The sequence below is a fragment of the Athene noctua genome, unplaced genomic scaffold (assembly GCF_965140245.1).
Source record: "Athene noctua unplaced genomic scaffold, bAthNoc1.hap1.1 HAP1_HAP1_scaffold_36, whole genome shotgun sequence".
NCBI classification, from domain to species: domain Eukaryota; kingdom Metazoa; phylum Chordata; class Aves; order Strigiformes; family Strigidae; genus Athene; species Athene noctua.
Genome location: NW_027437538.1, coordinates 79984 through 93038, shown reverse-complemented (window position 1 = coordinate 93038; position 13055 = coordinate 79984). Strand labels below are relative to the sequence as shown.

Below are 13055 nucleotides of genomic sequence, written 5' to 3'. Positions count from 1 at the left end.
CTTCTGCGCCCGTGTGCAGGCGGTTCTCCAAGGACAACAGGGGGGAGATTGTGCAAAGGAGCTGTAACCTCCCGCTGCAGAGATCAGAGGAGAAATCTGATGTAAGGAGAGATGATGCGAGTCCCAGGCGGCTGAGGAGAGAAATGCTGGGACTGGGGGTGAGGACAAAGGTTGTCCGGACTGTGTTGGACCCCAAGGGACTGTCCAGGAGATCTCCCGAGGAGATGCTCTGCATCGATGTCAGTCAGAGAGTGCTGCTATCGCCTCTTCTCTAAAGTGTAAATTAAATAATGTGCTCTTTAAAATACAGATTGATTTGTATTAGGGGCACTTTGAAATCTTCCTCCTTAACTACACCAGGAAATGACTCCAATTAGCTGCACAAGTCCTGAAGACTTGAAGAAATCTAAAGGAAGAGAACGAGCTCGTTAGGGCTTTGTGCATTTTAATGAGCCCCGTGGTGTATTTGGCCCCATGTCCATGATGCTCAGGCCCTGAGAGGAGACTGAGCAAAGGACTCAACAAGTCCAAGTCAGCAGCAAAGCTCCCGTGCCCTGAAGCCCTGATTGGCCCCACGGAGGGCCAGGACTGACAAAGCCTCTGCAGGGACTCGTTAGAGCAGAGAATTGGAGGCTGTGATTGCAGGCAGGCAAAGGCCCCGTGCAGGGCTGTCCTGCTGTGAAACCCTTGGGTTGGTGATGGAGCACAAAGGCCAAGCCCTGACCCTCAGGCCCTGGGAAGGAGATGCTGCCCCTCGTGTGTGGCTCAGGGCTCTTCCTGGGGGCAGGGGCTGTGAGGGGGAGCAATGCCGAGTGTAGGAAACTGCACAACCCCTCCTGGCCTCTCCAGGAAGGGGCGAGGAGGAAAACACAGTCCAGAGCCTCAACATCAGGTTTATCGCAGTAGGCCCCATGGCAGGGCAACTGCCATGACCAAGGGGGCCAAGAGCTCTGTCTCGTGTGGCCTTTCAGCCCCGGCAGAGCCCTCAGCCATCTCTGCTGCAGGTTTGCTTCTGCTGGGCCCTTCAGGCGCCTTTTTCCCTCCAGGCTGGTGACATCCATCTCCCTTTCCTCCCTCGCTCTCCTCCCGGCATTCCCACCCCTTCACTGATGTCTCTCCACACTCACTGCCTGTTCCTTGAAACACAGAGCCACAGGCTGACCCACACTCCCTCTGGGCGACCTCTTACACCACAATACCACCTCCTGATTGAGATTTCTTTTCCCTCAACTCCCATCTGAACCTCCCAGTCTGCACTTTGTTGAGGTTTCCTTCTCTTCCCACTACCAAGAAAAGCTCCGTTATCTCAGAAACTCTCCTCCCAGCAGGTGCAGGCGACTGCTGTAGTGCCCTGAGCCTCCACCTCACCAGGCTCAAGCAGCCCCGGTCCTTCAGCCTCTCCACAAAGGCCCCAAAGCCCACCCTGGCACATCTCCTTTGGAGCTTCTGCCTTTCCTCTCCATTCCTCCAGGACAGGGAGCCTCTCCCCCAGTCACACCAGTCTAGAGGTGGCCTCCCCAGCGCTGAGTCAAGGGCATGATAACGCCCTGGTTTGGTTTGCAGCCTAAGAGAAGGCTCTGGGGGTTCTCACTGACAAGCAGCTGAACAGGAGCCAGCAGTGTGCCCGGGGGGCCAAGAAAGCCAACGGCATCCTGGCTTGTGTCAGCACTAGTGTGACCAGCAGGAGCAGGGAGGTGACAGTCCCCCTGTGCTCTGCCCTGGGGAGGCCACACCTGGAGGGTTGTGTCCAGGTTTGGGCACCTCAATCCCAGAGAGATCTGGAGGGGCTGGAGCGAGGGCAGAGGAGGGCAACGAGGCTGGGGAAGGGCTGGAGAATCAATCCTGTGAGGAGCCAGGGAAGGAGCTGGGAGTGTTGAGTGTGAGGAGGAGGAGGCTGAGGGGAGCCCTCATCCCTCTCTGCAGCTCCTGACAGGACATTGCAGAGAGGCTGGGGCTGGGCTCTGCTCCCAGGGGATCAGGGACAGGACAAGAGGGAACGGCGGGAAACTGCCCCAGGGGAGGGTCAGGCTGGGCAGGAGGAGAAAATATTTTGCAGAAAGAGTGGTCAGAGGGTGGAATAGTCTGCCCGGGGAGGGGGTGGAGTCCCCATCCCTGGATGTGTTTAAGGGTGTTTTAGATGAGACCTTGAGGGATACGGTGTAGAGGAGAACTTGTAGAGTCGGGCTGATGGTTGGACTCGATGATCCCAAGGGGCTTTTCCAACCTCAGTGATTCTGTGATTCTGTGAATAACAGAGGTTCCTCCGCATTCAGAACCCATGTCTTGTCCCCAGATTGCTGGGGCCAGCTGCTGGCCAATCAGGACCCTGTGGCTGTCATGGAGTCACAATCAGCATCACAATTTGTGGCGCCTTTGCCCGTCTCTCCCCATGCACTCCCTTGACCCCTCATGGCTGCTGGACCCCACGTTCAACAGCCACACCCAGCCCTTCGCTGGCCTTTCCCTCTCCCTGCCCCACGCCTGGGCAGAGCCGGGGGGGACGTGTCGCCTTCAGGCTTTGCAGTGCTCATGCAGAATTACTGCCACAAAGTCGGTGCTGGGATCAGACTCGGCGCTGTGGAGCAGAGCCCAGCAAGACAGAGCAGCGTCCAGCAGGAGATGTGCAGTGGTGGCCGCCACCTTGCTCTGGCCAGGGGGCTTCTGTCCGTGCACTGAAAGGATCTGCTGCTACCAAGATGCACTTGGTGTTTCCAGCTGTCACTGCAGAGCTGCCCCAAACCGATCTGCAGTTGTGGCCGTGGTCTCCCCTCTGTGGGGGCTGGGCTGGGGCTTTGACTCCAGTGTCACCTGCACTGGTCACGGCACAAGGCAGACAGCTCCTACCCAGAGATCTACATCCTGGTGGGGGTTAGGCCAGCGCTCCCTGCCCTTCACTCTGCTCACAGTGTTTGCCTCAGCGCAGGGACCAGCTTGATGAGATTCCCAGGAATATTCTGAGGCACAATCCAATGCTTGTTGCCGTCTGCATCCACAGCATCAGAAATATTCCTTTCCCTTACATTGCAGATTGACTGATAGGCCTGGTCACATGACTGCCTGGAATTTCCCTTCCTGGAAGGTGACATTTTCCCAGAGTGGGTCAAGGTGATGGGCTCTGTCACGGCCACTTGGAGACACTTCTCCTGGAGTTCTTCAGCCTGAGTTTACCCCAGATGACCCAGGAGTGCTCACGGATGCTCCTGTGCCTGCTAATAGCTGGGCCAAGGTTCTCAGGTTCCCAATGGCCTCTTCAGCTGTGGGTCATCCCCAGGAATCTGCTGGAACTGGTAACATGACCCGTGGTGCCCCCACAGGAACCGGGGCCTTCCCAGTAGAACCTATGGGTCTTGCCCAAGACTTACCCTAAGTTCCCAGGCTGCAGGCAGTGCAGTGCATTTGTTGTCACTTGTGTTAGTGACTCAGCACTGCTGTGGCCCACACAGATGGGTGTGTTACAGGTTGTGTCTCCCCCACGTTGGGCGCCCAAATAGACTGTGATGGTTTGACTCTGGCTAAACGCCAGGTATCCACCAAGTCACTCTATCACTTCCCCCCCTTTTCCCCTTGTTTTCTCAACAGAGCAAAGAGGGGAAAGGAAATAATATAAACCAATAATTGTGGAAAAAATAAGAAAAAAAGCAGTTTTAATCTAAGCAAAAAAAAGCAAAGTTCTGTGCGTGGAAGCAAATCAAACAGATTTATTCTCTACTTCCCATGGACAGGCGATGTGGGGCCTTCTCAGGATCAGGGCTCCCATATGCGTAGTGGTTGCCTCGGAGGACCAAGGGTGACCCCACCCCCTTCCTCCTTTCTCCCAGCTTTACACTGAGCAGACGTCACATGGTCTGGAATGTCCCTTTGGTCGTTCGGGTCAGCTGTCCTGGCTGTGTCCCCTCCCAAGATGTTGCCCACCCCGTCCCACTGGGGGAAATGTCGGAAGGAGCCTTGGTGCTGTGTAAGCCCTGCTCAGCAGCAGCCACCACACCAGGGTGCTGCCAACACCCTGCAGCTCCCAGCATAAACCACAGCACCGTGAGGGCTGCTGTAGGGGAAACCAATTCCAGCTCAGCCAGACCCAGTGCAGTCTCCCCGTTTTGGAGAAGTAAGGGCGACCTGAATAGTGTTGAGTGAAGGTCTGACAAGGTGGGGCTCAGGGCTTAGTGCACATAACCTGTGTGAGGTGGCTGAGGGACGTGGAGTTTTTGGCCCAGTGGTGTGAAGGCTCCAGGCACCATAGGAGTAGCCTGAGAGTGGCTGACGGGGGATTACAGAGATGAAGGAGAATTTCATTGAAGTAAGAAAGAGCGTGAGAAACACTAATGCCAAAAAGTACAGCAGGGGAGGCCCAGGCTGGGCACAGAGCAATGTCCCTGGAAGGGCAGTGCTGTGGTGGAACAGGTCACCCCGAGGGAGACTGGAGCAGCCCCAGGCTTTGTGTGTCAAGGAGCAGGCAGGGAGGACGCAGAGATCTCAGGAAAGGAAGGGAGATGCTCAGGGGAGAGCAGGGTGTGGGAGCTGGGTGGACGTCTCCAGCCGGCAGAGAAAGAGGTGCAGGTGTGGGACACGGTGGGACAGCCTGTGGTGGAGACGACAGAGGGGTGAGCAAAGTCTGAGCATCCCCCAGCAGAGCTGAGCTCTCTCTGCCCTTGGCTCTGGCTGGTGTCTCTGCCACTGGTGGCCATGAGGAAGCCCCTTCCCCTTCCAGCACTGGGTCTCATGGCCTCCCCTTCCCCAGCCGAGAGCCTGGCAGGGGTTGGACCATAGTCCTGCCCTTGGCATTGCCCATCCCCACATCACCCTGCCCCAGGAAGAGCCCTGAGGAACAGCATCTGACTTCCCAGGGGCTGGGGGTCAGGGCGTGGCCCTTTGCTCCATGTAACACACCCAGGTTTGCTCAGAATCTGTTCCACACTGACAGGGCCTTTGTTTCCCTGTCATCTCTGCCGGGAGTTTTCTGCTGTAACCAGCCCCGCAGGAGGTTTGTCAGGAATGGTCCTCACTGGGAGCCATTAACACTCCAAGAAACTTTGCAGTTGGCCTCTGGCTTTGACTTCCTGACTGGCACCTTCATCATCCAATCACTGTCTGAGGTCCATGGACTCAGACCAACCCTCCTCAAGGAGTCATTAAAATGCCTTGGGCTTGCATTCTGCTGTGATGCTGGGCCGGGCTGCTGGGCTGGAGGGAGCTGAGGGCAAGTGGTCAGCGCTGCAGAGAGCCAGCTCTGCCCAGGAGCAGCTCCTCTGCAAAGCGCAGCAGGGCTGAGGGCACTGCCTGCAGGCACCGAGGGCAGAGGAGCCGGGCACAGAGAGGGCAGAGGCAGACGGCACTGGCAGGGTGCTGAGAGCTCACTGCAGGAGAAATCTTCCCAGCAGGTAACATGGTAAGTGAACTCTTGTTTTGCTGGGTGGGCAGGGGGAGGTGGCATTTTATTCCTCCTTTCTAGAGAAAGTGCTAAGGCAGCTGTTTCATTAGCACATCTTTAATTGTCTCCTGAGCCCCTGCAGAGGCAGAGCTGCCCCTGGGCAGGGCCCTGCTGCCAGGAGGGGTCTGCAGGGCAGAGCTGAGCACCCAGCGGGTGGGATGGGGGCTGTGAGCACTGACAGGGAGGAGACGTGGGGACAGAGAAGCAGCTCCTGGCTGGGACAGCTCCAGGCACCAGAGACATGGGCAGGGAGTCAGAGGGAGCTGCTGCTGGAAACACCTTGGGGGCAGGAATTCAGGCACCCCCTGCCATCCCCTGCAGTGCAGACACCCACTCCAGAGGAGCCCCCTGGTCTCCTCTCCCAGCCAGCAGAGCCCCACCCGCTGTCCCTGTGCTGCCTCCTCCCAGCAGCACTGGGGCATTTCCCCACATTTCCCCGTGGGCCTCTGCTCCCCGCGTTGGGATCACCGGACGTTCGGGGATGGGCGGGGGTTCAGCTGGGAGCAGCACCTGTGGGCACTGCCATGCAGATGTTTCCCTGGGAGTGAAATGTCCGAGTGCCCTCGCCATCTGCAGGCTCCGGGGGACACAAAGGAGCCAGTTCCCCCCTCAGGACACCCCATCTTTAGGGCACTGGACTCTTTCCCAGTGGGGTCCTGCTGGGCTGCAGCCTGTCCTCCAGAAGGGCACAGCTCTCCCCGGGCAGCTCTGTGTTCTCCAGCAGCCCCGTGAGGAACTGGATGGAGAGAAATGAGAAATCTGTCCCGACTGATTGATGCTTTTTCCTCTGTGAACAGGCCCTCGTGCCGTGAGGGAGCAAATGTCCGACGGCAGCTCCATCACCGAGTTCCTCCTCCTGGCATTCGCAGACAGACGGGAGCTGCAGCTCCTGCACTTCTGGCTCTTCCTGGGCATCTCCCTGGCTGCCCTCCTGGGCAACGGCCTCATCATCACCACCATCGCCTGTGACCACCGCCTGCACACCCCCATGTACTTCTTCCTCCTCAACCTCTCCCTCCTCGACCTGGGCTCCCTCTCCACCACTCTCCCCAAAGACATGGCCAACTCCCTCTGGCACAACAGGCACATCTCCTACTTGGGGTGTGCTGCACAGCTCTTCTTCTTTTTCTTCTTCATCTCAGCAGAGTTTTCTCTCCTCACCATCATGTCCTACGACCGCTACGTTGCCATCTGCAAACCCCTGCACTACGGGACCCTCCTGGCAGCAGAGCTTGTGTCCACATGGCAGCAGCTGCCTGGGGCACTGGGTTCCTCAATTCTCTCCTGCACACGGCCAACACATTTTCACTACCACTCTGCCAGGGCAACACCCTGGACCAGTTCTTCTGTGAAATCCCCCAGATCCTCAAGCTCTCCTGCTCACACTCCTACCTCAGGGAAGTTGGGCTTATCATGGTCAGTGCCTGTTTGGCTTTTGGGTGTTTTGTGTTCATTGTGGTGTCCTATGTGCAGATCTTCAGGGCCGTGCTGAGGATCCCCTCTGAGCAGGGACGGCACAAAGCCTTTTCCACGTGCCTCCCTCACCTGGCCGTGGTCTCCCTATTTGTCAGCACTGGTCTGTTTGCCCACGTGAAGCCCTCCTCCTTCTCAGCCCCAACCCTGGACCTGGTGGTGTCATTTCTGTACTCTGTAATTCCTCCATTAGTGAATCCTGTCATCTATAGCTTGTGGAACAGGGATCTCAAACATGCCCTGGATAGCATGATAACTAGATATTTTTAAGCAATATACGACTCATGTTCTACAGCGCAGTAGTATTAATAGAACTCTGTACAGGCCCAATGTGTCATGTCTATATTCTGTTGTTGGTGTTGGTATTATAATTTGAAAGAGGATAACGCAGGGCTGATTTCGTTATTGCTGAGCAGGGCTTACACAGGGTCAGGGACATTCCTGCTCCTCACCCCACCCCACCAGCGAGCAGCTGGGGGTGCACAAGGAGCTGGGAGGGGACACGGCTGGGACAGCTGACCCCGACTGACCAACGGGGTATTTTGTACCTTAGGACATCATGCTCCGTTATATAAAGCTGGGGGAGAAGGACGAACATGGGGACATTCAGAGTTATGGAGTTCGTCTTCCCACGTCACTGTTATGTGAGATGGAGCCCTGATGTCCTGGAGATGGCTGAAGCTCTGCCTAGAAATGGGAAGAAGTGAATGAATTCCACCTTTTCCTTTACTTACCTGTGTGGTTTTTTCTGTACCTATTAAACTGCCTTTATCTCAACCTACAAGTTTTCTCCCTTTTACACTTCTGATTCACTCCCCCATTGCACCCAGCGGAGTGAGTGTGTTGGGCCCAGATGCTGGATGGGTTCAAACCATGACATTGACCCAGGGCAAACATGATGCTGTAGCCCCTCAGAACCACCAGTTGCAGCACTGGCCTCTCACTTCAGCTCGGAGAGGGTCTTTGTCCCTCCACAGAGGGACACCAAATGAGTAGGTCAGAAGTTCATGTTTGCATTTTATGGAGGAGATGTAAACATGCACATCATGTGTGTGAGGTGAGAGAGCACAAATGCCATTCCTGGGGGTGTTGTGAAGGTGTGTGGCACAAACAGGGTCATGAGGTGACTTCACATTGACAGTAACGTCCCCTGGGCAACCCCCTGGCTGCAGCCCTGGGAGGTGTTTCCTTGAACCGAGGTCCCCGAGTCCATTCCTCATGCCGTGGGGCATCTCCCACGAGTGCAGAGCAGGGTGATCAGCACAGGGCTGAGGGGCCTCCCAGCCTCTGGCCGTGGCAGCAGGAGCCCAGAGAGACACGACGACTCCGGCAATGCACTGCCTCTGCGTGTGCAAGGGAAGGACTCGTGTCTCTGAACCCCCTGTGTGTAAGGTGAGGGCATGGGGCCAGCTGAGATGTGGGCACCTGACAGAGCCCGGACACTTGTGTGTGTGACCCAGGAACAACCCCCACTCTCCCAGTGAGACTCATCTCCGCTGCCTTGGACAGGCTCATGGCAAGTGCTCCTGTTGGCTCCGTCACCCTCGCCGGTGATTCTGGGCTGAGCCCTCAGAAGGGCCAGAGCAATCAGAGAGGTTCTGGGGTCCATGGAGAAGGCCGAGGGCAAACCCATCTTCAAGAAGGGCAGGAATGAGAACTGGGAGAATTATAGGGGGAGAGTTATAGGCTTGTCAGCTTCCCTCCATCACTGGGAAGGTCGTAGGCTGTCCCGATCCGATATCGGGGGAGGGTTCTTAAAATGCTGCATATCCTTATGAACTTTATTTCTATAACAACTAATAAGAGCGATAGGAGAGAGAGGAAAAGAATGGAAAAGGTTGGAACCCCTAAGCAAGAACACGGTAGAGGCGCAACTAATTACCACCACCACGACTGGGGATCCGGCGATGTTCTGTCGGTCCGATGATGCTCCACGTTCCTGGCTCCGAGTTGGTTCCCCTCTTCTTGTTGGTTCCCATCTTCTAGCTGGTTTCCCTCTTGCAAAGGAGTACACAGTCTGTCTTTTTTATAGTCCCCATCCCCACAGTTTGTCCGCCCATTTCCACGGGGCTCGTTGTTGTAGGTGCCACCCCGTGGCCCTCTGTGCACGCATGCCTGTGTGTCCATGGTGGTCGTGCTGGCGAGGGGCCAATCTGTCTCGCCGCGGTTTCCCCTCCACCCGGCTCACGCGCTCGCGCACGTAGGCGCAGCTCGATAGATGACTGCTAATGTTCTCGTCTAGGGCGGATGTGGTTTTCCTCGGGGACTGTGTGTTTGCTCCTTTACGTTGAGTCAGGAGGTGGTCGTCGTGGAGACAGCGATGTTGAGACATACTAAATGTCCAAAAAGTTCCTTACATTGTCCTTCTCCCCCAGCTTTATATAACTGAGCATGATGTCGTAAGGTACAAAATACCCCGTTGGTCAGTCGGGGTCAGCTGTCCCAGCCGTGTCCCCTCCCAGCTCCTTGTGCACCCCCAGCTGCTCGCTGGTGGGGTGGGGTGAGGAGCAGGAATGTCCCTGACCCTGTGTAAGCCCTGCTCAGCAATAACGAAATCAGCCCTGCGTTACCAGCACTGTTCATGGCACAAACCAAACCCCAGCCCCATAGCAGCTCCCAGCAAGAAAAGGAACTCTCTCCCAGCCAGAGCAGCACAGGCAGCTGCCCCAGTGTGTCCAGTGAGCGCAGACACAGAGCAGAGCCTGCTCCTTCAGGTCTCTCCCAGGAGGCCTGGCTGTGCGAGGACACTGCTGCCAGCCCCCACCCTGCAAATCACACTGTTCACCTCTTCGCTGGGGTTTTCCTCTGCGGGCCACTTCCTTGGGCGTGTTCTTGAGATCAGGTTTGGGAGAAGAGCTCAGCCTTCAGGCACTGCCCTGAGCAGATCCTCTTTCATGAGGGAACCGCTCTTCGGGAGGCCGGCTCTGTCACACAAGTGCCCAGTGCCTGTCCCTGCCTGCGGTCACAGGGCTGTCACACAGCAGGAGTGTGACCAAGCTGCCAGGGCACTCAGGCCTCACACCAAACCGAAGGGATCAGAAAGAGAGTGTGGAAGGGAAGAGAGAACATCTCTGGAGGACCAAGTGCTCCCTGGCAGGGCTGCCATGCTGGGACTCTCTTCCCCTCCACCTCTGCACACAAGAATTTTTCGTGCAGGTCCTTAAAATCTTACAGGAAAAATCTCAGAAGAAAAAAAAGTCAATGCATGCCCTTTGTTTTTTTAAAACACACACAGATCATGGCTCCTCATTAATCCAGCCACTCGATCAGAAAAGAAAAGCAGACAGTGAATTAGAAGGGGAGTGGAAACCTCTTTCTAAGTATAATACAACCATCAACTACAGAAAATGTACATGATATCCTGGGCCTGTACAAAGTTAAACCTGTGCAGCAGCAGATGAGCAGTTTCTTCCTTCAAAATAACATCTAGTTATCAGTTTCCTCAGGGCATCCTTTATCTCCTGGTTCCTCATGCTGTAGATGAGGGGGTTCACTGCTGGAGGCACCACCGAGTACAGAAATGACACCACCAGGTCCAGGGATGGGGAGGAGAGGGAGGGCGGCTTCAGGTCGGCAAACAGGCCAGTACTGACAAAGAGGGAGACCACGGCCAGGTGAGGGAGGCACGTGGAAAAGGCTTTGTGCCGTCCCTGCTCAGAGGGGATCCTCAGCACGGCCCTGAAGATCTGCACATAGGACACCACAATGAACACAAAACACCCAAAAGCCAAACAGGCACTGACCATGATAAGCCCAACTTCCCTGAGGTAGGAGTGTGAGCAGGAGAGCTTGAGGATCTGGGGGATTTCACAGAAGAACTGGTCCAGGGTGTTGCCCTGGCAGAGAGGCAGTGAAAATGTGTTGGCCGTGTGCAGGAGAGAATTGAGGAACCCAGTGCCCCAGGCAGCTGCTGCCATGTGGACACAAGCTCTGCTGCCCAGGAGGGTCCCGTAGTGCAGGGGTTTGCAGATGGCAACGTAGCGGTCGTAGGACATGACGGTGAGGAGAGAAAACTCTACTGAGATAAAAAAGAGAAAGAAAAGTACTTGGCAAGCACACCCCAAGTAGGAGATGTGCCTGTTGTGCCAGAGGGAGTTGGCCATGGCTTTGGGGAGAGTGGTGGAGAGGGAGCCCAGGTCGAGGAGGGAGAGGTTGAGGAGGAAGAAGTACATGGGGGTGTGCAGGCGGTGGTCACAGGCGATGGCGGTGATGATGAGGCCGTTGCCCAGGAGGGCAGCCAGGGAGATGCCCAGGAAGAGCCAGAAGTGCAGGAGCTGCAGCTCCCGTCTGTCTGCGAATGCCAGGAGGAGGAACTCGGTGATGGAGCTGCCGTTAGTCATTTGTTTCTACTGGACATGGGGACCTCTATGTGTTGGAAAAACAAGTGAGAATTTAGGGTAGATTTCTGTGAACAAAAGATACTCCGTAAGTTTTGACTAATCCCTCCTTTAACACTCCCCTTATCATGTACCCTTGGAACTGTCCTGGGGGTGATGTGGGGCTGGGAGCAGCCCTGCCCCAGGCAGCACCCTCTCCACAGCAGCAGGGCCCTACCCTGCCGGGGTCTCTCCTGCCCCCCACAGCTGCTCCCCCCGGCGCCGTGGGCAGCTCCCCGGGCAGGCTGAGTGCTGACCCTGGCCGGCGGCAGAGTCCCTGCCCCAGCACACAGCCCCGGGGGTGCAGGGACCCTGCTCGGAAGGACAGCCCTGGGCACCCCCGGCCGCACCCGCGGCTGCACCCCCTGCAGCCGTCCCCGGGAGAAGGCAGAGCCATGGCCTGTCCCTCTGGCAGCGCAGCAGGGAAGCCCTGCTCGGGAGCACGGCCTCCTCCTCCAGACACCAGGGAGATTCCTGGGGCTGTGCCGGCCTCACCACATCCCTCCGCCACCTGCAGCTGCCCTGCCCCGCCCCACACCCACAGACTGACGGTGTCACGGGCTGGGAAGATTTCTCCTGCAGTGAGCTCTCAGCACCCTGCCAGTGCCGTCTGCCTCTGCCCTCTCTGTGCCCGGCTCCTCTGCCCTCGGTGCCTGCAGGCAGTGCCCTCAGCCCTGCTGCGCTTTGCAGAGGAGCTGCTCCTGGGCAGAGCTGGCTCTCTGCAGCGCTGACCACTTGCCCTCAGCTCCCTCCAGCCCAGCAGCCCGGCCCAGCATCACAGCAGAATGCAAGCCCAAGGCATTTTAATGACTCCTTGAGGAGGGTTGGTCTGAGTCCATGGACCTCAGACAGTGATTGGATGATGAAGGTGCCAGTCAGGAAGTCAAAGCCAGAGGCCAACTGCAAAGTTTCTTGGAGTGTTAATGGCTCCCAGTGAGGACCATTCCTGACAAACCTCCTGCGGGGCTGGTTACAGCAGAAAACTCCCGGCAGAGATGACAGGGAAACAAAGGCCCTGTCAGTGTGGAACAGATTCTGAGCAAACCTGGGTGTGTTACATGGAGCAAAGGGCCACGCCTCACCCCCAGCCCCTGGGAAGTCAGATGCTGTTCCTCAGGGCTCTTCCCGGGGCAGGGTGATGTGGGGATGGGCAATGCCAAGGGCAGGACTATGGTCCAACCCCTGCCAGGCTCTCGGCTGGGCAAGGGGAGGCCATGAGACCCAGTGCTGGAAGGGGAAGGGGCTTCCTCATGGCCACCAGTGGCAGAGACACCAGCCAGAGCCAAGGGCAGAGAGAGCTCAGCTCTGCTGGGGGATGCTCAGACTTTGCTCACCCCTCTGTCGTCTCCACCACAGGCTGTCCCACCGTGTCCCACACCTGCACCTCTTTCTCTGCCGGCTGGAGACGTCCACCCAGCTCCCACACCCTGCTCTCCCCTGAGCATCTCCCTTCCTTTCCTGAGATCTCTGCGTCCTCCCTGCCTGCTCCTTGACACACAAAGCCTGGGGCTGCTCCAGTCTCCCTCGGGGTGACCTGTTCCACCACAGCACTGCCCTTCCAGGGACATTGCTCTGTGCCCAGCCTGGGCCTCCTCAGCTGCACTTGGTGACATTAGTTCTTTCTCATGGTGTATCTTTCAACAAAGACAATCTCCATTATCTCTGAAGTCACCCCTCAGCCACTCTCAGGCTACTCCTATGGTTCCTGGAGCCTCCACACCACTGGGCAAAAAACTCCACGTCTCTCCCCCACCTCACACAGGTTATGTGCACTAAGCCCT

The 13055-nt window shown here is 57.0% G+C and overlaps 1 protein-coding gene and 1 pseudogene across 1 annotated transcript; one reads left to right on the top strand and one right to left on the bottom strand.

The window, feature by feature from the left end:
* The first annotated feature begins 6245 nt into the window (after positions 1–6245).
* Positions 6246–7168, top strand: LOC141974268 (olfactory receptor 14A16-like; annotated as a pseudogene).
* Positions 7169–10275: 3107 nt separating this feature from the next.
* On the bottom strand, positions 10276–11238 carry LOC141974190 (olfactory receptor 14J1-like). Its single transcript, XM_074933528.1, has one exon. It carries the CDS (start codon positions 11236–11238, stop codon positions 10276–10278), a length of 963 nt encoding a protein of 320 aa, XP_074789629.1.
* Between the last annotated feature and the right edge of the window lie 1817 nt (positions 11239–13055).